The 24,613-nt window shown below is 39.2% G+C and overlaps 1 protein-coding gene across 3 annotated transcripts in view; it reads right to left on the bottom strand.

Annotated features, from left to right (window-relative positions):
* Window positions 1-8,090: 8,090 nt before the first annotated feature.
* LSM14A (LSM14A mRNA processing body assembly factor) overlaps window positions 8,091-24,613 on the bottom strand; it is a 53,851-nt gene continuing 37,328 nt past the window's right edge. Inside the window, exons 5-11 of one of the 3 annotated variants that reach the window (XM_087422124.1) lie at window positions 19,729-19,905; window positions 19,382-19,447; window positions 16,550-16,732; window positions 16,273-16,444; window positions 14,533-14,764; window positions 9,769-9,815; window positions 8,091-8,832 (exon numbers count right to left, since the gene is read on the bottom strand). In XM_087422124.1, coding sequence (XP_087278250.1) covers window positions 8,790-8,832; window positions 9,769-9,815; window positions 14,533-14,764; window positions 16,273-16,444; window positions 16,550-16,732; window positions 19,382-19,447; window positions 19,729-19,905 — 920 coding nt within the window. In that variant the 3' untranslated portion in view covers window positions 8,091-8,789. Of the gene's footprint in view, window positions 8,833-9,768; window positions 9,816-12,091; window positions 12,170-14,532; window positions 14,765-16,272; window positions 16,445-16,549; window positions 16,733-19,381; window positions 19,448-19,728; window positions 19,906-24,613 lie in introns of all 3 variants that reach the window. The other 2 variants (XM_087422123.1, XM_004439704.3) reach the window with 2 other exon arrangements.

Here is a 24,613-nt window from a genome sequence, read left to right as displayed (position 1 = left end):
AAAGCTAAAGCAGAACTCTGAGGAACACTATTATTTCAAGATGGGGTGGTAAAGGAATCAGGTAAGCAAACTGAGGAGCAGCAGCTAGAGAGGGTAGGAGAAAAACAGATGAATACGGCATCCAGGAAGATAAGAGTATTTTAAGAAGGAAGAGGTCAACTGTATGGAATGCTTCTGTTAAGTAAGTAGGAGACGAAAACTGAAAAGGCTCAGTGGAGATCATTGGTGACCTTACCAAAAACTGTTTCAGTGGAGTAATCAAGTGGGTTAAGAAGTGAAAGAGAGATGAAGCATCATGATAAAGAGCTAAGTAGGAGCTGCTAGGATATAGGATTCAAGCGTAATTTTCTTTATTTTTTATTTTTTTTTATTTTTTTTAAAGATTTTATTTATTTATTTTTTCCCCCCAAAGCCCCAGTAGATAGCTGTGTGTCGTAGCTGCACATCCTTCCAGTTGCTGTATGTGGGACACAGCCTCAGCATGGCCAGAGAAGCAGCGCGTCGGTGCGAGCCCGGGATCCGAACCCGGGTCGCCAGCAGTGGAGCGCGCTCACTTAACCACTAAGCCACGGGGCCGGCCCTGTAATTTTCTTTAAAAAGGAGTTTGTAACATAACTGAATATGCTACATAATTACAATTATATATTAACATATATGAATATTAACACATCATACGCTATATAGTATGCCAGCATAATAATTAAATGCAAATGGAAAGGATCTCTTATCAAGGAAGAAGTTGAAGACATAAACAGAGAAACAAGTAAATCAATATTGTAAGTCTGGGAACGATGGGAGTTAGGGTGCCAGAGCACAAGCAGTTTGTTGATAGGTGTTTTTTCCTCTATTTTTATAGGGCCATCAGAAAAAGGCTGGATGCAGATGAAGTTTAGAACGTGGTAAGCAATTGAGGCAGTTGCCACCCAACGTCCTCTAGTTCTCTTTGAAATAGATGGCAAGGCCATTTGCTGACTGCAGAGAGGTAATTACAGAAAAGTACTAAGTTTTGCTGGCAATGCTGAAGGCCCAGTAGACACCACTAATCAGATTTACAGCGGCACTAATTTACTCAATTGTGATTCTTTTGCAGGACTCAACCCTCTGGGGTAGATGCTTTCAGGGTTGAAGTTTCTCTAGGGAGGAGGAAAAGACGCCGAAAAAAACAGCAAAAGAGTTTAGGGTATTTGCAAGATAAATGATGGATCATGGAGTCTAGGCTGGTTGGAGATGGTGAATTAGGAGGGAGCTAATGAATCCAAAGCAGAAAGATCTGACCTGGAGGTCGACACCAGGGTAAAAACACTTACTGAGCAAGGGAATGGTTAGGTCACTGTATTTTTTTTTTTTGAAGTTATTTCTTGAGCAAGCCACTTGGAAGATCAAAGTGTGGGGTGTCTAAATCCATGATTCAGAGGTGATGCAGTTGAGGTTGATGGACAAGGTCCAGGTGTGTCCACAGCTTTGGATGGGAGCGGATGAGAGGAAAAGATCACAGGACAAGGAACAGGAACCAGGGTGCGGGATGGGTCCAGAAGAGTTAACATAGCAGGCCTGACTGGTATCCTTTATAAGCCTGCTTACAAGTTTGGCCCTTCGCTGACATCTGGGAAACTGGATTTCAGGAGGGATCCCACCATTCCCAGAACCGATAGAGTGGCTCACTGTACCTAAACTGTACCAACAATGTGGTTTACTTGTGCTTTACTTCTAGGAGGCTGTATTTTGGTATGTGCCAACCAGAGGGTGCCTACACAACCAGCCCCTGATCAAAAGCCTGGCATTGCATCTCTAATGAGCTTCCCTGGTAGACAACATTCCACACATGCTGTAACAACTCACTGCTGGGAGAATGAAGTGCATCCTGTGTGACTCCACTTTCAAAGTCCCCTCTGAAAGTTTGAGTCTGGTTTCCTCCAGACTTTACCCATGTATCTTTTCCCTTTTGCTAATTTTGCTTTGTATCCCTTTAAAGTAAGAAATTGTAGCTGTAAGAAATGAGTATGATTGGGCTGGCCCCGTGGCTTATCGGTTAAGTGCGTGTGCTCCACTGCTGGTGGCCCGGGTTCGGATCCCGGGCGCACACTGACGCACTGCTTCTGCGGCCACGCTGAGGCCGAGTCCCACATACAGCAACTAGGAAAATGTGCAGCTATGACATACAACTATCTACTGGGGCTTTGGGGGGAAAAAAATAAATAAATAAAAATTAAAAAAAAAAAAAAAAAAAGAAATGAGTATGATTATCATGGGGATTTCCAACACAGATGGGTAAACCACACAGAAGCTGAAGTCATTTGGAAGGATAGAGTGTAGAGCAAGAGGAAGGCAAGGTGTCAGATTTTTCAAGATGGAGGATAGTAATCATGTCATTAGATGATCATAACCAGGAGAGTGAGAGGATCACATGAGCCTCAACAGAGTAAGGGTTTTACCAAGAGGGGAGGGAGCAAGGACATCAAGTTCATATTTTTATTTTTACAATTTTTTAAATTTTATTTATTTTTATTTTTTCCCCCAAAGCCCCAGTAGATAGTTGTATGTCACAGCTGCACATCCTTCCAGTTGCTGTACGTGGGACTCGGCCTCACCATGGCCAGAGAAGCGGTGCGCAGGTGCGCACCCGGGATCCGAACCCCGGCCGCCAGCAGCGGAGCGTGCACACTCAACCGCCAAGCCACGGGGCTGGCCCCTCAAGTTCATATCTTGAACACAGGTTTCCAGGGCAAGAAATACTCCAGTGCCACCACTAGGAAGGGTGATGGGTGGAGCAGTATCCTTAGGGGACAAAGGCTAGGTACACAGAGGAGCATTAACCCTCTATCTGCTCTAATATATACATCTATCTATGTACTTTATGGTTAGTAACAAATGAGTTGCGGTAGCACACTGATGTGGAGTGGCACTATAACTGGGCACTACTATCTTTCGCCATATTCTAAATCCTCAAGAGGTGTCAGTGTTCCTTCCACCCACTCTAGCTCTGGCTTGTCTTGTGGAGGAAAAAACAGTGCCAACGTTATTTTAACTGCCAAAACCTAGAAATTACCCAAATGTGGCATTCAACAGTAGAATGGATAAATTGTGGTCTATTAAGACAATGGAATATTATGCTGCAATGAAAATGAGGACCCACAGCCAAATGCAACAATACAGATGAATCCCACAATGTTGAGCAAAGAAGCTAAGCACAAAAGAGTATATACTATATAACTCCATTTACATAAAGAACAAAAAGAAGCAAAAGCAATCTATGCTCTTAGAAGTCAGAATAGTTGGTACCCTTAAGGGGGTACTGGAAGGGAGTTGTAGGGGGGCGCCTGTGGTACTATTAATATTCTGATTCCCAGTCTAGGTGCTGGTTACTTAGGTAATTATGATATGTGTACATTTCTGTGTGTGTATTATACTTCAAAACAAAACAGTGCTTCTCAATATATTAAGTGAAAAAAAGACAGTTTCACAGTAGTGTATATACTATGAATCTATTTTTGCTGAAAAGCACATGCCTTACACACAACAATGCCAGGCAGAATATATACCCAAATAGTGTTAATAATGATTAGGTCTGGATGGTGGGATTGTAGATGATTTTTTTCCTCTTTTCCTTTTTTAATCTATTTTTAAAAACCTTCTGGGGCGTAGCGGTTAAGCGCGCGGGCTCTGCTGCTGGCGGCCCAGGTTTGGATCCCGGGCGCACACCGACGCACTGCTTGTCAGGCCATGCTGTGGCAGCGTCCCGCATAAAGTGGAGGAAGATGGGCATGGACGTTAGCTCAGGGCCAGTCTTCCTCGGCAAAAAGAGGAGGATTGGCATGGATGTTAGCTCAGGGCTGATCTTCCTCACACATACACACACAAAAAAGTAGAAAAATAAAATAAAAACCTTCTTCCACACCACCCACATTCTTTTTACAATGTCTTAAAAACAAACCAAAACCTACCTAGTTCCATTTTATAAACTGAAATCTGCAAGGCTCCACAGACCCACTCTGGGACAAAGAAATGTGTTAAACACCGGGGAATGGAGCAAGGGATAACCAACACCCAACTAACCCATAAAGAAAAAATTTACAAAACAATTTCAGCACAAGTAAAATCCTGAATTGCAATCTTGGGATTTGCATTCTCATCAACAATCCTGTGTGAGGCTAGTACCCGAGGATTATCAGGATTAGCTTGAGTACCAGGATTATAGAGGCACACTCCAGACATCTAGTAAACATGTTCCTGTCCTCTGAACCGGGGTGACTGTAAACCATTCACTCAACTTCACTGCAATCCCACCTGGGCTGAAAGCAGAGACAAGACTTTCTGGGGCTCTCAGTTGTTTCTGTGCACCTAAACTATGAGTCACTCTAAGAAAGCCTTATTATTGAACTGAAATATGCTTTGGCCTCACAGAGCTGCTTTGTTTCTTTATAAACCACAACAGAGACATCAGTGCTATTTTAAAGCATTTCCTTAAAATCAACATTCATTATGAAGTGGAATCAGATTCAGGCCGATTTTGGTATGTCCATGACCTAGACCTGAAAACATTTTTATCAGTCAGCCAAATTTGTTAAATATGAACCGAGGTGGAATTTAAAGGACACCCACACCACTGGGTCACAGATCTGCACCATCACTGAGAAAAGAAACCACATTAGATTCAGTCTCACCACGTGCTCTTGGAGCCAGATTTATAAATGTCTCAAAACCACAAGGTTGCTTTTACTAATACTGGTTCTGACAAACAGGATGAGAACCTTTGCATCACCCTCCCTCAGAAGGCTGGCATGACCCTCCCAAGCGCAGTGCCTGGGACCTGCATCTCTAGCTCCCCAGCGCACACACCAGCTGGCTGAGTGGCTGCTGCTGGCCTCCAAGCCTCTGCTGCTCAAAGCTACACTCCCCCTTAGCTTCCCTCACTTGACCAACTCCTGTTCCAGGGATACCTCTTCCAGGAAGTTGTTCATGTGTCTCTATCTTTGGAGAAGCTAAGGCAGCCTGCTCTGAGCAAATCTCCATTTAGCATTCTCAGATTCAGAGACTAATGGTGCGACTTTACTTCTCTAAGTTTGATCCCAACTATACTAATACTTGTCATCATTTAAAAACACAGTGAAAATAGGTAAACTAAGCAAATTGGAGACATCTGAGCTCCTATAAGCAGAGAAGACTCACCTTGATTACTTTATAATGTGACACTCTCCTCATCGTCACAATTTAAACCAGCTTACGGTCCTGAACTAACAGAGTAGGAGGATCCTGTAACACTGAATCCAGACATGACTAGATCTGAGCTATGAACACAGGGCCTTGCGGGAGCAGCTTCGCTTTCAGGCAGATAACCCAGAGACAGGAACAACAGCCATGTAAAATTGAGACACAGAAACAACATACACCCATCTCCTATATGCTAGGAATAAAAAACTAAGTCTCAGTACTCAAAGCAGCCAAACCTTGCAGGAAACTTGAGTCTCAATCTACCTGTTTACCCCCAGATTCTGTCCTGCAGAAATGCCCCTCTCTTCCATTTAGCCCTTTCCCTCTCTTCATGCTTCAGTCATAACCTGGATACACTGGATTTGGAAGGATGGGGAAATGACAAAATAATCCTACTGTGGAAATGTCCCCAAGGCCCTTAAAGGACAGGGCTAGATTAGATGAGCCAGCTGTGATGTTTTAAAGATGGTCTTTCTAAACCTGGCTGATGGGAACTACCTGTAAGACTTAGACTGATTCCCAGGCTTCACTATAGAACTTCAGAATCAGACTCTCCAGGTGTGGCGCATGGGAATTTGTACGTTAAAAACTCTCCTCAGTTGATTCTGATTAAGAGATTTGTGAACCACTGACAGAGAACAGGATGAGTGGTAATTCCTATGTGATAATGGATTTCCAAAATGTTGACAGTGTCACTGGAAGTAATGTCCCTTTAAACCTTGTCCTTTCATATCCCATGTAAAGATTCTTCAGTAAATGTTTTAAAAAATTTTGGGTTAAAATTAATTCCCCACTCATCTTTCCATATGGAGGAACTTCAGTCAATATCTCTCCAAGCGCAAGGGCCACTGCTGTACTTTGGGCAGGATAACTGATTATGTGGCACTCTCCAGCATAATATATTGGACACATACCATCCCTGGCCCTCACTCTTAAACACCAGTGGTGGTCCCTAGTCATTGTGACAACCAAAACACATCCCCTCACATTCCTCACAATGTTCCCAGGATGTCAGTTCAACCCTGGTAAAGAGCCACTGAGCTGGATGAACACTCCTGACCTCTCTCCCTATCCCTCACATCAAGTCCTGCTTTCGGAGGGAGCAATTCTTCAGCAGACAAGTTAAGGAGTCGGCCCTTCTCTCTCTCCTCTTTTGCACCTGCCTGCCCACAAAGAGGGCACCTGTGGTTTCCAGCTTGGCTTGTGCCTGGTTGGCTTAGTCTCCTCATGTCACGGACTGTAACTCAGGAGCGGTCTGTACTCTAGAGGGGGAGAAAGGGCTTCTAGCTTTACCTAAACATCTACAATAATACATAAATCTTAGGGAAAAAGTTAGAAATTAATTTCATTTTAGGGAATATAAACATGACTATAATTCCGCTCTTACACTTTAAAGATGCCTTTCAGGGGCCGGCCCCGTGGCTTAGCGGTTAAGTGCGCACGCTCCGCTGCTGGCGGCCCGGGTTCTATCCCGGGCTCGCACCGACGCACCGCTTCTCTGGCCATGCTGAGGCCGCGTCCCACATACAGCAACTAGAAGGATGTGCAGCTATGACATACAACTATCTGCTGGGGTTTTGGGGGGAAATAAATAAATAAAAATTAAAAAAAATAAAGATGCCTTTCATTATGTTTCTTTCTATTGTAAGAGAATATTACTGTTTAAAGAGAAAGAACTTTGACGAACATTTTTTATTGAACAGTTTTATTCTGTCTTAGCATAAAAACCTTGCTTTAATATTGTAAGGTGCACTGCAGGTACGCCATGCTGCCAGTTATTACTGGGGCACCAAATGCCCTAGTCAGTGACCCAGAGGGCTTGGAAAATGCATGAATTCATACTTTCAGAGCATATAACTGGTATTTACAGTTTTTCTTCTTCAGATTGGCCTGGGACATCTCAAACAGTCTACACAGGTATTCCCATAGCTCTTGCTCTGATGTTCAGAATGCCTCGGGAATGTGTCCAATATCATGATTTGTGGGTCCTCCAAAAGGTTTTGTTGTTGACATGCAAGCAAACAGTATTAAACAATATCATCTAAACTATGGCTGCCAAGTACTGGACCTTAATAACGAAACCAAATTACAAAACATTTTCTTGTAGAGCTATACACAAGATATAAAATTAAAATTAAAAATATCAACCACCTTTAAATATTCCGATTCTCCTACAGTGCAGTTTTCCACATCTTTGTCACTACTGAATATTTTAAGGAGAAAGTTAACAAAAATCAAAATAGATAAAAATATTTAAATCTTTGGATCCCTTTATTCCATGGCCTTCATAAAAACACAAAAGTGGCCAGATGTTTTTTTTTTCCACTATAGCTTAAAATATCAAAAAGATTTACTAGTAATTTATAATTAGCAATGAACTCTATACTGAGTCATTTGTGGGTCACATGCCCAAGGACCAGTGTTATATCTTATAGGTTGCCAAAATAATTTCTAACACTCTGAATCCTCTTGAAATATATGGAATGAGTCAAGGTATCAAGACAAAATTCCAGGCATATCAGGAAAAACAGGTTAATTGCTGCCTAGTTCTATTGTCTTAAAAAAAGAGGAGGGAGGTACTTATTTGAAAATACAGCTAAGTACATTCTTATCTATGATTATTTACATTTGTATACTGAAAATATCTATTACTTGGACAAATCCTGTGATATGCCATTTGCTACAAAATGAAGTTCTGACAATGAGCATGAGTAATTTATCCTTTTTAGACAATGGAAGAATGTATCAAATCTTCATTTATGTTCCAAACATTCAAAAAAAAAAAATCAAAATCAAATCTCTTAAGCCTGGAAAGCTATGAAAAAAAGACCCACCCATAGCTCTGCTCCTCAGCACACCAACTTCTGCAAGGACACAGTATGTCTGCTGACTTTAAAATGTTTATTCTTTAAAAAATTAGTTGCTTTTTATACAGCTATACAAAGTTCTTAATGTTTCTTTGGCAATGGAATATAATGGAATTTTACAACTATATAAAAAAGTTACCTTTGCCTAAGAAACAGTATTTACTGTGTGTACATAGTTGACTGACAAAATTCTCTACCATCCAGCACCCTAATTAATTGACGAAATAAGCTACCTCAAAAGGGATATTACAGGATTTCCAAAAAGAAAGAAAGAGAGAAAGATATAGATATAGACACACACACACACACACACACACATACACACACACACACAACCTTCTGTGGCTCAAAACACAGTATCACGGCCCTATCTGCAGGCAACTTGCAATAATTGCCAAATACAATTTAGTGATAAGAAAAATCTTTTCAGTGATGAAAAAATACTTATAAGTCCCATTGAAGTACTGCTTAACTATACATAAGAAATTACTTAACCTTCTGCTATTCCAAATATATTTAATGCTCATTTTTTAAGATGAGCCTCCCCACCCCCCCAAAAGTAACTGCATTGTATCCTTGAAATTAAGCAGAAAAACAAACAAACAAACAAAAACCCAGTGCTGGTGACAAATATACAGCAAATCCACTTCTTCATTCTTCGCAAAGACTGAAACCAATTCTCAGGACCATGAAGAGCTAGAAATTCACCTATTTTCAAAGACTTGTTTGTAGACTATGCAGCAACTTTGTTGTCTTTCTAAAAAGGAAAAAAAAATTAGCTCATGTTTCAAATTATTGGTTTATTAATAAGCATTTCTTTCTAATTTGCTTCAGTATATTTTCCATTACTTTTAAATATAGCCTTTTACTTTCATGTATAAGTCCATTTCACTGATTTCCAGGAAACACTTTTTCTAACTTCCACACCCAGCAGTAGCTCATTATTTGTTAATTGCATTTTCTAGTTAGTAGAGGTTACAGCAGTGGTGGTGTGGGCTGTTCCCAGCAAGAAGAGTCCCCTAAGATACAGGCATATCCCACTATCACTGGTTGTCGTCCTAATAATTTTTAAAAACAATGATAGAACTTAATCAAACCTTCAACGTAGTAGTCAAATTCATCAAACACAACTGACAACAGATTTGGAGGAAGATTAATAAAATCTCTAAGTGTTTGATGTCCTTACTAAGCAATAAAATATTCAGACAGTAAAATAACATTTCTCTCCAAAGTTTCAAGCCAGGAGAAAGCAATGATTTAAAAATTCAATTTAAAAGGATAACTTTTAAATTTGAAATAAGTTCTGAAAATCAGAGAGTTGACTGGGAAATTTTTAAAAAGTAACCAGGGAGAAAGCAACAAAAATCTCAAGGAGCTTCTAGCTTTCCAGTGAGATGAATCCTAAACTGAGGGCCTGTACACAGCATCAGAGCCAGAGGCTTCTATTCTCCTCAGAACTAACTGATACCACATACCTGATTTTTACTGCTGATTCTCACCCCAACTATTAGAAATATACATTTCCTATGTTAAAGACAACTTTATCTGTGTATACAACACCAAATCATTTGTACAATGTTATTAAATTGGAATACATATGGCATGGTGTTAAGTTGGTGCAGAAAGAAAGAAGCTGAATCCCGTGGTCCCCCACCAAAGCCAATCTTCACATGCCCAGATATATTTTTTTTACCTTTCAGAAAGATGTACGATCAATCCAGACCTTTTAGGGTCCAAAAGCTGTGGTTTTCTGAAAGGTAAAAAAAAGAAAGCAAGAAAGAGAGAGGGAAAGAGGGAGAGAGAAGGGAGGAGGAAGGGGAGACAGGTAGTGGGAAAGAGAGGAGAAAATAAAAGGGGAAAAAGGAGAGAGAGAGAGTGCTATGCTGAGTCATTTTGGATACCTCATTGTCTCCGGACCCTCTCTGAAGAAACACAGACTCAGAGGGAAGGCAATTTGTCTCACCCCGCCCCCCCGGGGGCTGAAGCTCCTTAGCAGCAGCATATAAAACAGGAGCTGGCTACATGCCTATGATCTCCCACCTAAATTCCTCCCCCACAAAACAGAAAGGAAAAAAAGCACCATAGGACCAAACTCACTCCAAGTTTATGTTTCTAACATTATCCTTAAGGAATATTGGGCCGAAAGCCAGAGAGGGAGTTTTGGCTTTATTAGCTTGTACCTAGACCAAGGAGTTACCTCTCTGGGTCCTTGCTTTCCTAACTACCTACTGGGGGTAGGGTGGAAGAGAGGTTCTAGTTTGGCTGATTTTAAGGAGTTCTAAAAATCTATGACCCTATTTTTACCCATGTTGTCATTAAACAACCAGAACCCTATGCTCACCCCAAAACTGTAATGATTCATGCTAACAGAGAACAAAGGCAACCCATTACATGAAGGCTGCTGCAAACACCACTGACATCTATCTTTGAGAGTAAGTATTAGCTGTTTCAGAAATGAGTTAAATCCTTGAAGGTACATTTCCTTTACATAATAGTGAGCATTCACTATTTCTACCTTTAAAAGTGCCAGATGATATGACTCAGAAAGCATAGGCTGCTGAGATTAGGGCTGTAGTCGCAGACAGAAGGGTCATTCAACTTTGAAATGGATAATCAAGGGCTAGCCACACTGATGGTCCTTCAGCCTCACTGAAGGCTGCAGTAGTGTATTGCTAATCAACATGCTAAGCACTTACTTCAAGCCCACTATGGCTCCATGCTGAGCAAGGTGTTTTGGTGGAAAGAAAAGTAGAATATATATTCACCAATGCCAAGAGGCTCCCATTTAGCTGGCGATGGGGAACAAAACAAAACACACGAAATACAGAACATGAGTGTATTTAAAATGTGTGTCAATGAAAGAAGATACCACAGGAGGCCAGGAAAGGAAGAAATCAGTGGAAGAAGGAAGAGAAGTTTCCAAGGTTAGAGCAAACCTTGGGCAAGAATATGAAGGGTAAGTGAAAGGGAGCCCCTGACTTTTAGCGGTGCCCATCTCCTCACTAGACAATACACATCAAGAAGGATGGGACTGCATCTGTTTTGCTTACCACCAATGTCCAGCATAGTGCTTGGCATATATGAACACTTTAATATATCTGGTCAATGAATGAGTTGGAATCAAGCATACTGTGTGTAAGAGATGACCATGAGTCAACCTGCTCGAATCAGACAGGTTAAAGGGTAATGAGAAATAGGGCTGGACATTTCAAGTGGGACCCTCACAGAGTAAGAAGAGCAGGCAGTGCAATGTCACATTAGAACCTTCTAACCATCAGGGCAATGCCTAAGGGTCCAGTGAATCTCGCTCCCTGAAACACCCAAGCAGAGGTTGGACTATCTGTCAGGGACACACTAATGTGGACAACAACTCATACAGACAACCTCTACAATGCATTCTAATTCTGCAATATATGTGACAAGGGTTTTAACTAACGGCTCAAAATGACTGAACAGTTAGACACAGCTTCAAAAAAAATGTCTGCATTAATAAGTGCATGTACCATGCACACAGTGGTTACTCAAAGGTTTATTGCTGACTGTTCAGATAAACAGTCCAGTCTTACACAGACAACATGACAGCTGTTTTTTCAAACATTTCAAAAATTGTCATGAAGAAGACTATTTTTTGTGCGTTTACAAGGGTAGAGTTAAACTAATAGGTTGAAGATATAGGGAAAAAGATTTTCACTCAAATTGTGTGTATATCTGTGAAATCCTAATAATAAGAACATCCCTGGGGTGGAATGGATGCTCTTAGGAAGAGTAAGCTCACAGTCCCTATAAGGGATACTACAGAAGAGGTTTATGGTTTGGCCAGGAGGTCAGACCTCTCAGATGCTTTCCAACCCTGAGACTTCAATGATCTTTAAAAGGTGTATTTGAGATAAAACGGTGCAACTCTCTTTCCACAAATGTCAAAACTGACAGCTTAAAAGGTTTAATAACTCAAGTGAAGTCATACTGGCAATAATTACTAAAATTCTCATTGGGATCCAAGTCTAATGTAAACGTACTTTTTCTCAAACCAAGCTGACTCAAAGTGGTCTTCAACAAGGAGTTGTCATAGGTTCTTCAACAGGTAGCTGACATGCCTGAAGTGAGATAAAGAGAAACTGAAGGTCTGCAGACCAATCAGTGGGTTATTATGGTAGTTAGTTGGCAGGGACATCTCAAAGGAATAAATGTGGCGATATGGAAATGGGCCATGATCATGGATACCTCCACTGCATGGGAGACTATAAGAATGGTATACCATTAGCCAGTGCATATGCTGGGAGCAGGCCAAGCTGAGATGATGGGAAGGCAAGAAGATGATGAGGTCATTTTGAGGAAGGTTAAGTTTAAGTAGATCATAGTACAAAAGCAGGTGAAGACAGAGAAAAGCAAGTGAAAGCATAAGTCCAAGCTGAAAAACTGATTAGAAGCTATGAATTGACAAGCTCAGAAAGGGAAGGGGGAAAGCAGAGAGGGAGGGGAAAGGGAGTGGAGAGAGAGAGAAATAGAGATAGGGAGCGAGGGAGAGATAGTGCTCAAGCGTATGAGATAGTGCAAACATCAAGCATGAATGCTTGCAAGAAGGAGCAAACTGAACATTCCAGGCAGAAGGAATGGGTAAAAAGATTCTGAGATAGGAATAAGCTTGGTATAAACAAGAGCAAGAAGGCCCGCTTATTTGCAGCAGAGTGAATGAAAGAAAGGACAATCCCACTGGCAACAAGGACTAGAGAAAGGACTAGACTTCTGACCTGGAGAAGTAGGTAGATCATGAAGCACCTTATAGGCTGTGTTGAGGAACATGTGTTGTTTTTATAAAGAAAAAAATATCAAGAATATTAAAAAAAACTAGGAAGAAAGACTCCAAATTGGGTGAGTGGTCATCAGTGTCAAATACTGCAGAGAAATTAAGGGCAAGTATTTGTGCAAAGGCTACTGAATTCTGTAAGCAAAAGGTCACTGGCAACGTCAAGAGCAGTAATAGTGATAAGCAAGAGGCATTCTGTAGTTCCTAAGACATAGTCTCCCAGCTGGAATGGCAATTCTGTAAGTCAGAAGCCCTGCAGCTGCATCAGGCCACCAGGACTGGATAGCCTGAGCTAAGGACTTCAGGCTAATTTTCAGCAGTCTTGGCTGTGATGACACAATATCAAAAGCATCAAAATTAACTGAACAGACGTAGAAGCCATGAACGCTGATCTTTCAAGAGCAATATCAACAATATTAAATATGGGACAATGAAATTCCTGCCAGCAGGTCTTTCTGTTTCCAGCTGACCTCTTTACAAGGGGATTTTCATCCTTTCTGTGATTATATACCTTCCACTCCACTATCTCTAAAATCAAAAACTAGGATAGTGACATTGACTCAATTTACATATGTAGACTCCTTTAAATAAATAAATTATACATATAAACATACAGAGCTATAGAATTTTCTAGGAGCAGTTTCCAAATGCCAATATACAATGATATTTTCAAGACCACGGTAAAATAAGAAAACCAGGGAAAAGGTAGTTGAATTTTTCCACAAAACTAAATTAAGAGCACTGACTCAGGAACAAACTTACTAGATTCAAGATCCAGCATCATCACTTATTAGCTCACCTTGGACAAATTATTTAATATCTCTATACCTATTTCCTCATTTGTAAAATGGAGATAAAAACAGAACCTACCTCATAGAGTTGACATGAGGTTTAAGTGAGTTAATACGTGAAAAACATTCAGAACAATGCCTGGTACACGTGAAATACTACATAAATATTAGCTGCCATTAAACGCATAGGTTTGCCTTTCATTCTAAAGTGACTGTACCAGAAGGCCGACTGCGGCCCTCCGTATCCACGGGTTCTGCACCCACGATTCAACCAACCATAGATGGTGTACTATGTTTATGATACGTGGTTGGCTGAAGCCATGGACGCGGAACCCGTGGATAAGGAGGGCTGACTAAGGGACTTAAGCACCCGCAGATTCTGCAAGGGGTCCTGGAACCAATCCCCCAAGATACCAAGGGATGACTGCACATCCTTCCTAGCCTGTTTTGGTGTTAAAGTATACTTTGATCCCCTGGGCCTCCAATAACAAAAGGAGAAGAAAGAAACAGAAAAAAGAAATAGCCCTAAGTCATCCTCCAATAGTTTTTTGGGGGAAACTTTACAAGTCCATGAAATCTAAAACCGTAGTTCTGTAATAAAAAGACAAAAAATACCAGATTTCTATCTCTTATTTCCTCCAATTAAAAAGAAAGTTGTTAAAAAAAAATTTGGACTCATTAGCCAAGAAGTTACTGCTCCTTAAAATTAAAGAAACATTCTAATCAGGTACATTCTGCACTGAAAAGTCAAAATGGAAGTTATACAAATGCCCTAACAATATTCACCCAAAATAGATAAAAGTAAAAACATTTTGAGTTTCATCAGACTCCACACAACCCCAAAGCATTTAATAATACTTACCCTATATTCAAAATCTGCAAACTCCCTGCCCCCACGACCTCCTCTGAATCCACCACGAAATCCTCGGGGGGTGGTGAACGTACCACCTCTGCCACCACCACGCCCTCGGCCACCACGGAAACCAAGACCTCCTCTGCCTCTGTACCCTCCACGGCCACGGTTTGGACGAAGTGGGATTCCAAATGTTTCGGCATTTAATCTTCTTTCTTCAGCCCAGGTTGGTCTCCGTTCTCTATTATTAGAACAATCTTTAGTGTATCAGATTTTAAAGAACAATTTTCAGCAAAACTATGTAGCACTAATTCCCAAATTAAGGCCAAGTAATTCCTAAAGATCAAATAAAAATAAGCACCTTATCTAAGTCATCACAAGCTGTCCATGGCAATATGTTCCGACAATATTCTGTTTAACTTCATGTGAAAATGTGACTGGTATTAGTTTCTTGCAAACACAGTTGATAGAACAAAGAAACATGACAACAGCCTCAACATAATGGGAATTCAGATATAATGGACTGCCCTCCCCACTCAGCCCCAATGGTCAAGAGAGGGCAAAACCAGGAAAGGAATCCTGTCTCAGGAAGCCAGGGGATGGAGGCTAGGTCCCTGAATTTCCAGTATGCTCCTGGCCCAACCTCTGAACCTGACGCCTGAAGCAAGCATTTGAATTGCTGCTGCTGCCCTACAGCCTAGAAAATCACAAGACTCAGAATCATCCCCATCCATGCTTAAACTGAAGTAGACAACTGCCACCAGGTGGCACCAAACTGCAGCCACGAGAAGGACAATTTAGACTGGGCAGCAGAAACTCTGAAACTATTGGCTTGTTATGCCGAGTCCTTTAATTAACCTGACAATTTTCTAGACCCTCATATACTGTAACGTGGCAGGGTTTTACTATATCAGCAAACTTCAAAGTAACATTAGCATTTTTTTTTTTTAGTGAGGAAGATCAGCCCTGAGCTAACATCCGAAGCCAAGCCTCCTCTTTTTTGCTGAGGAAGATTGGCCCTGGGCTAACATCCATGCCCATCCTCCTCTACTTTATATGGGATGCTGCCACAGCACGGCTTGACAAGTGGTGCATTGCTGTGCACCTGGGATCCGAACCCATGAACCCTGGGCCACTGAAGTGGAGTACGAGAACTTAACCGCTGCACCACCGGGCTGGCCCCACTTTCGGCCCTGGCTTCATGTGAACTACACTGTAGAGGGGTAAAGTAAAAGATACTTTTTAGCTATTAGATAAATGCTTCTGTTTTAATTACTAATTTTCAAATGTGAATGCAACACTAAACAATAGTATACGGTTATTTCTTTTTCTCAAAGGGTAATCATTTAAAATTTTAGTGTAAGTTATTTTCTTTTAGCAAAATAAAACATTAAAAAACTGTAGTCGGGCCGGCCCTGTGGCTTGGTGGTTAAATGCGCGCGCTGCGATGCTGGTGGCCCGGGTTTGGATCCCGGGTGCGCATCGAGGCACCACTTCTCCGTTCATCCTGAGGCCGAGTCCCACATACAGCAACTAGAAGGATGTGCAGCTACGACACACAACTATCCACTGGGGCTTTGGGGGGAAAATAAAATAAATAAAATCTTTAAAAAAAACCAAAAAAACAAAAACAAAAAAAAACTGTAGTCATTAGATATTTTTAAATATTCATTAAACTTTGTGAATTTATAGGAAATCATTTCACACTTCAGCTTCCCAAGAGCACAAGAGCAGCTTAAAAGACTGTACCTATTATCATCACAAGAAATATTATCAAAGAAGGATTTAGTTTTGTCATAATAGCAATTGGGTCCAAGTGGATCTTCTTCATCTGCATTTCCTTCACTGTTTTGGGTATCAACTCCTGAGTCTCCTTTATCTTCACCATTTACAGGTTTCTCCTGTTTCTCAAGTTTATCTTCTAATGAAAAACAAGCACATACCATAAAAGTCAAGACTTGTACTAAACATCCATAATTCACAAGTCAAATAAGAGTATTTTCTAAGTAGAAAAATGAAAACTCACCTTTCAATTTAAGTTTATTATGAAACTCTCTGTCAATTTCCTCCTTGTTAAATTGTGCATTTGCACTTTCAAAGTCAAAGTCTTTCTCAAATTTCATTGGACCATCTCGTCGAATACCAAATCTTCCCCTGCCACCTCGATGACCCCCACGCCCTCTCCTTGGAGCTGAAGGAGCACCTGGAACTATGTTAATAAAGAAAGAATATGCTGGTTTAGGACAGAAGCTATTATTGTGGTCTTTATATTAAATGGTCAACAAGAGAAATGCTTACAAGTAAGTCTCTATACACATTACTATATTTGTATTTTTTTATATAAAAAGAAAATGAAGTTTCACTAACATTGAATATAGAATGGACTGAGAATAGCACGCATGAAATTTATATTCATGGGGCCCACACATATATGTTACTGATAGAGTGCACAACCAAACAATCCGTGAGACTTCTGTACTAAATTACTGTAATACTCCTTGAGGGCAGGGACTTTGTTCTCTTTTTATCCCTAGTATCTACCAAGTGGCAAACACATAGTGGGTTCTCAAAATTTAGGAAGCCTTTTATGGAAAGGATCACAGGAACCAAGATTTATAGTAAGAAAAATAAATGAACATTAATCAGCAGAAATTGCAAGGTAGGAGGTATTATTTCCACATCACAGATAACAAAAGACAAGAAGACAACAATAGACAAGAAGCACCAGGTCTCAACCACTTCAACCACTTTCTACCTTTACTCTCTTTCTCTAAATGGCTCCATATTCTTTAAGTCCTCCTGTGTCTATTCTCTCTACAATATAACACACTAACAGGATTTATGAGGTATGATAAAGCAATACCCAAGTAGCATAAATTATAGTGAAAACTTGAGAACCCAAATATCCAACACAAGAGGAATAGTTAAGACGAAAAAAAAAGAGGAATATGAAACAGTATTTGATATGAGTTAAGACAAAAATACAGAGAACAAAGCAGTATAAATTCAGTGATTATAATTATGTGAAATGTTTAATATACACTGATAAAGATCAGAAGTGACTACAGAGTAACAGACAGGTTGAAGTTTGGCAAGTTGCCCAAGTTTGAGAAACCAAACCACAAAAACCCACAGCGGCATATCCAGACACCTAAATCTAGATAAGCAGGATGTTTAAAACATTCAGCTTTACTATTAAAAGTGCCTTGGCCACATGCCAGGAAGTACAGCATGATCTTTCTGCCTTAAAAAAAAAAAAGTTTAAGTATAGTCTATGTCTGTAAAATCACAAGAAAAAAAATCTGAAAGAATATTCACTGTTCTGTTAATGAATCTCCGGGGGATGAATTTTGAAGGGCAGTGAAAGATACTTTTATTTATTATTTTATATGATTTGTAAATGAGGGAGGTGTGGCAATTATTTTATTCTGAGAGAGGGATCCAAATAAAAAAATGAAATATAGTAAATCAAACCAAAATCTGTATTCTATGGGACATAGCACATACAAAACACATATAAAAATGTAGAGGAGAAATAAAGTGTTTATACATTTAAAAATATATCTAGGGGCTGGCCCTGTGGCTTAGCAGTTAAGTGTGCGCGCTCCGTTATTGGCAGTCTGGGTTCGGATCCTGGGCGTGCACCGACGCACCGCTCCTCTGGCCATGCTGAGGCAGCCTTCCACATACGGCAACTAGAAGGATGTGCAACTATGACATACACCTATCTACTGGGGCCTTGGGGAGAAAAAGGAGGAGGACTGGCAACAGATGTTAGCTCAGGGCCGGTCTTCCTCAGCAAAAAGAGGAGGATTGGCATGGGTGTTAGCTCAGGGCTGATCTTCCTCACACACACAAAAAAATCTATCTATCTATCTTGCTAAAATCACTTTCCAATTATTATCTAAGCAAGGTGATTACACATTGCCTTTATTTTTTAATTTGGAAGAGTTTTAAATTATAATTTATTCTCTACTAATAAATTTTAAAATATTAATAAAATCTATGAATTTGGGGTAAACGTTACAGATTACAAAAAAGATAAAGTATACAATCTTACTAAATCAACAATCATGAAAGAAAGTTAAAGTTCTTGAACAATTACTTCAAAAAACAGGCTCAGGGCTTAAATAATTTTAATGAGAAAACATTTCAAACTTTTAAGGTAGAGATAATGCCACTCTTAAAAGCACAGAGAACAATGAAAACAATTTTATAATGCTAACACGAAACTGACACAAAAACATAAATGCAAAAGACAGTACAGAAGAGGAAGCCATACAACGATGTAAATATAAGTGTACAAACCCTACTAGCAGATATTAAAAAATATATTATTATATTAAAAAAATAATAAAAGACAATTGGCTAATATCAAGTAGGGTTTATTCCAGAAATGTAATGATGATTTAAAAAAACTTTTATTTTAAAATAATAAGACACAAAAAATTGAAAAAATAGTACAGAGTGGTTCTATGTGCCCATTACCTAGCTTCCTCTCCAATGGTAACATCTTATTTAACTACTGAATATTATCAAAACCAGGAAACTGATGCTGACACAATACAATTAACCACACTACGGATCTCATTCAGATTTCAACAGTTTTTGCACGTACTCATTTTTGGGTATGTCTTTAAATATAGTTCTATGACCTCTTGCCACATATATAGATCCACACAACCACCATCATAATCAAGACAAAAAACTGTTCTGTTACCACAGTGAAACTCCCCTGTGCTACTCCTTTACAGCCACCGACCCTCACCGTTCTTTTTTTCATACTAATTATGCATCATACATTTCAAATATTCTATGAAGAGCCATAGGATATGGTTTTCAGAGCCAAGTAACTTACCTATTTGTCTCTTGCTATCATTTCTGAGTTGCTCATTTTCTGGTCTTGAAACTTTGTGCACTTCAGCTATAGAAGACATACAAAGAGGCAGATCAACTCAGGACACATAATCAAAAACTTATGTAAAGTTATAAATAGGGAGAAAAAACACCCCAAAACAAAACCAAAAACTCTATACCCCCACCACCATCACTACTTTGAGTCAAATTTGAAGATCCGAACATTCAATCAAGTTCAGTTTAAACCTTCTAGGATCATTAATATAAAGTAAATCTTTTTAATGAAAATAAGGTGAATGGAAAATGTTGATCAGTCAATTAAGGAATAGTAAACAGCTAAAGTTCTACCTCGCCTGTGCTCTTGATTCTCTATTGCTTTTTGGCTGGTAGATGGTAAAGGCCTGGTTGATACAGGGCTCCTTCTCCCAACAGGTGCTGGAGTAGGTAAGTGGGCCGAGGCGGTCTGCACTGCTTGTTCCATGGTTGGGCTTTTTCTCAAAGGGTCTAACTGAGGACTTGAACGACCTAAAATGTAACCAAAAGATAAGAAACTACCCCATCCTTTGGGGATTTCAAAATAATCTAGACCCTAAAAAAATGTCTAGAGTTTTATTTCTACCAATTCAAATCCTTACTACAAATTTGAATTCATCTACTTATTAGACCAGAGTTTAAAACTGGTTATCTTTAGTGGGCTGGTCACTAGGTTAGTAAAGAAACATTAAAACAACAACAAAAAACCCAAACGAATAAAGAAAAAACTGTGGAACTTTATCTGTATTTCTACCTGGTAAGAAATCCATTCTTGGAATAAGGTTTAAGTAGGTTTTTCAAAAATTGCTGCCTGGTACAAAATTCTCCAGGAGCATTATCAAAGATCAGAGGCAGGTCAGACGCAGGTCAGACGCAGGCTTTCCCCAATAACCACAACCTAAGGTCATATCGACACTAGCCATTATTTCCAGAGGCTTTAACTTTTCAAGTACTTTCTGAAGATACGACTCAACTGATACCTTTATATCTAGAGGAATTATCTCTATTAAATTTCTATTACAAAGGAAGTAAAGAATTAGAAAGTTAGGTGAAGTTCTTCAATACGTTAGGGGCTTGGGTAATTAAACAACAATACTAAAAGGCCAGCAACAAATAAACCCTTCAGATAATTACACAGTAGCCATACTCACTCCTTGCCATTTGAAAAATCTCTTAGCAAGTTTTTACTTAATATGGGTTTTATACTTACAAATTCCATTTTTCCTCTTATGAGGTTAGAGCCTGGTCACAGTAAGAACAGAAGTATGTAACACTGGCTGCTCTCATTATGTTTTTTGTCCCTATAATGTTTGCTGTAAATCTCTGCTCAAGGTACTCTCATATCCCATGATATTGCACCAAAATATCTTTTGCTTAAAAAATTATGATCATTTTACTCAAAAACAAAACAAAACAAAACAAAACCCAAATATGCTGCAAATGTTTCTACCTACCTGTGCATATTTGCACAGGTTCCAAACAACTGGCGAACTGGTGAGTACTGACAATGCATTGGTTGTTGTGTACCAGATGCTTTAGGGACTGTTTATTAGGAATACTACCCAGGTTTATGGTTATATAAAGTATGCAATTATAAATGTGTATCATCATTTCCAGGCATTAATGCCAAAGTTTATTCTGCCATTTATATAATTATGGAAACACTGTATAATTTCCCCACTGATTATAATGAGAAATCATGGTGGTTTATGTAAGTTTTGGCCTATGATAAACCATTTTGTAAGCACTTATCACCTTATAAAGGGATTTATTTATAAAACAAGTGCTAGGTTTTTCTGAAAAGCCTACTGTTCAGTTAATTTTACAATACTATATTAAATGATCTTATAAGTTTATAAAACTTACTTCACCAAGGCTTCTCTTTGAGAAAAGATCCTGTGACTCACAAGTATTACAGAACTACAAGTGACAGGACAATCATAGCAAGTAAGAACTTATTTGTGGGGCCGGCCCCGTGGCTTAGCGGTTAAGTGCGTGCGCTCCGCTACTGGCAGCCCAGGGTTCGGATCCCGGGCGTGCACCGACGCACTGCTTCTCCCGCCATGCTGAGGCCGCATCCCACGTACAGCAACTAGAAGGATGTGCAACTATGACATACAACTATCTACTGGGGCTTTGGGAGGAAAAAAAAAAAAAAAAAGGGAGGAGGATTGGCAATAGATGTTAGCTCAGGGCTGATCTTTGGGAGAAAAAAAAAAAAAAAGGAGGAGGATTGGCAATAGATGTTAGCTCAGAGCCGGTCTTCCTCAGCAAAAAAGAGGAGGATTAGCACAGATGTTAGCTCAGGGTTGATCTTCCTCACAAAAAAAATAAATAAATAAAAAATAAATAAAAGAACTTATTTGTTGTATACCTTAAAAACCTTTGTAATCAAGGTCTACCAGTCATGATTGCAATTTTATTATAAATAAGGAAATACAGGTGACACTGGACATACTATTAGGAATAAACCCAGAAGCTATTTCAGCTTAATAAAAAACACATCCCTAGAGCTATCTTTATATTCTTATCATAGTTAAAAGAAAATTCTAGGTGTTTTAATTTTATAAAATTCAGAAATTTTAGTTGGTGAAATTTAAATGCAGACTTCCAGGCCTTCTCTGCCATTGCTTTATATAAATATACCTTTTTTCTAATAAATATGAACTTAAAAAAGATTTTTTTTAGCATTTCAATCTATTTAAAATTTATTTTAGTCCTAAGTATGAGGGAAGGAATCTAGAGTTATTTTTCCCAAATGATCAGGCACTTGTCTGTCCCAACATCACTTGTTGGATAGCCAGCCTTTCTCTACTAATTTAAAGATTTTATTTATTTATTTATTTTCCCCCTAAAGCCCTAGTAGATAGTTGTATGTCATGGCTGCACATCCTTCTAGCTGCTACATGTGGGACGCGGCCTCAGCATGGCCGGAGAAGCGGTGCGTCGGTGCGCGCCCGGGATCCAAACCCGGGCTGCCAGCAGCGGAGCGCGTGCACCCAACCGCTAAGGCACGGGGCTGGCCCTCTACTAATTTAAAAATAATATCTTTATCATATACTACTTACTTATTTATACTTGGATCTGTTTCGGACTTTTGTTCCATTTATCTCTAAATTTCTTCCTGCACTGCTTTATTTTATGTATACTTTATTATCAAGTAGGTAAGCCTATCTCATTACTTTTATTTTTTAAATATGTCCAGCTATACTTCCATGTTTATTTTATTTTATTTTTTTTAAATAATTTTATTTATTTATTTTTCCCCCAAAGTCCCAGTAGATAGCTGTATGTCATAGTTGCACATCCTAGTCGCTGCATGTGGGACACGGCCTCAGCATGGCCGGAGAAGCGGTGCGGGGGTGCGCGCCCGGGATCCGAACCTGGGCCGCCAGCAGCAGAGCGCATGTACTCAACCGCTAAGCCACGGAGCCAGCCCTCCATGTTTATTTTTAAGATAGTCTGTGTATCTGCTTTATTAAGTTCTCCTACTATTCCATTTGGATTTACTGAAAGTACAATAAATTTAATTAACATGAGAAGTCTTCCTAATACTAAATCTTTGTATCTAGGAATAAGATGTTTTTCCAATTATGTGTGACTTCTTTTATATATCTCTATTATATTTTGTATTTTTCATCATAGAGGTTGGTCATATTTCTTGTTATGTATTTTATACATAATTTCTATTTCTCATTATCATAAACATCTTCTTTTATCCTCATTACATAATCAATGGGTTAGGTTTTAGGACAACTATTGATTTTTGTACATTTACTTTACATTTTACCTCTATCTAATTTAAGTCTCTTATTAGTTCTAGGTTTTTCAGTGAATTCTCAATTGTAGAAAATTACAGCACTGGCAAATAATACTAATTCTAATATTTACGCCTCTTATTTCTTTTTCACGTGTTCCTGATTTAGCTAAAAATTCCAGAACAATGCTGAGTAGCGACGATAACAGGCATCCTTATTTATGATTTTAGTAAGAATTCCTCAGGTGCTTCAATATTAAGGTTAATGTTGGCTACTGATTAAGATAGCTAACATCTATCTACTAGCATGTTCTATGTGTTAAAGCACTATGCTAAAGGCATTGCATAAATTTTAATTAATTTAATCCTCACAGTAAGCCTGTTAGTTACCAGTAAAGTCCCACTTTATAGTTTAGAAAACTAATCCTTAAAAAGATTAAGTATTTTCTCAAAGAAACCATTCTTAAAAAAATAAAATAACCAGGCTGGCCTGGTGGCACAGCGGTTAAGTGTGTGCGCTCCACTTTGGCAGCCCGGGGTTCACAAGTTCGGATGCTGGGCGCACACCGATGCACCGCTTGTCAAGCCATGCTGTGGTGGTGTCCCATATAAAGCAGAGGAAGATGGGCAGGCCATGTTAGCTCAGGGCCAATCTTCCTCAGCAAAAAGAGGAGGATTGGCATCGGATGTTAGCTCAGGGCTAATCTTCCTCACTAAACAAACAAACAAACAAATAAATAAATAAAATAACAAACCAACATACATACAAATATACACTTATATTAACCTAGAAAAAAGTCTGGAAGTATACACAACCAAATGTAAATATGTGTTATTACTGGGTAGTGAGATAATAGGTATTTTAATTTTCTTCCTTATGCTTACTGCATTTCTAATTCACCTGCAACACATCTCTAGATTTAAATTAAAAATTAAGTTAAAATTAAAAATTTATTTATTAAAAATTAAGTTATTTTAGGGCCGGCCCCGTGGCTTAGTGGTTAAGTGTGTGTGCTCCGCTGCTGGCGGCCTGGGTTCAGATCCCGGGCACGCACTGGCACACCGCTTCTCCGGCCATGCTGAGGCCGTGTCCCACATGCAGCAACTAGAAGGATGTGCAGCTATGACATACAACTATCTACTGGGGCTTTGGGGGGAAACTAACTAGATAAATAACATCTTTAAAAATAAATAAATAAAATAAAAATTATTTTAAATCAATATGAATAACAGTAACTACAACTATTTCAAAATATCTAAAGAGAGATATACAGGATTACGTTTAGCATTGGCCTGATTTTACTATCAATAGCTTTTAAAAATATTGTCCTATGATGATAGTAGCATCTTTCTGAGGACTTGACATTGTTTTATTTATTTATTTATTTATTTTTTAGGAAGATTGGCCCTGAGCTAACGTCTGTTGCCAATCTTCCTCCTTTT

Source organism: Ceratotherium simum, chromosome 33 (assembly GCF_057802395.1).
Source record: "Ceratotherium simum simum isolate JZ-2026a chromosome 33, ASM5780239v1, whole genome shotgun sequence".
Lineage (NCBI taxonomy): Eukaryota > Metazoa > Chordata > Mammalia > Perissodactyla > Rhinocerotidae > Ceratotherium > Ceratotherium simum.
The sequence above is the reverse complement of the archived record's forward strand: the minus strand, read 5'-3'. Positions and strand labels throughout refer to the sequence as shown.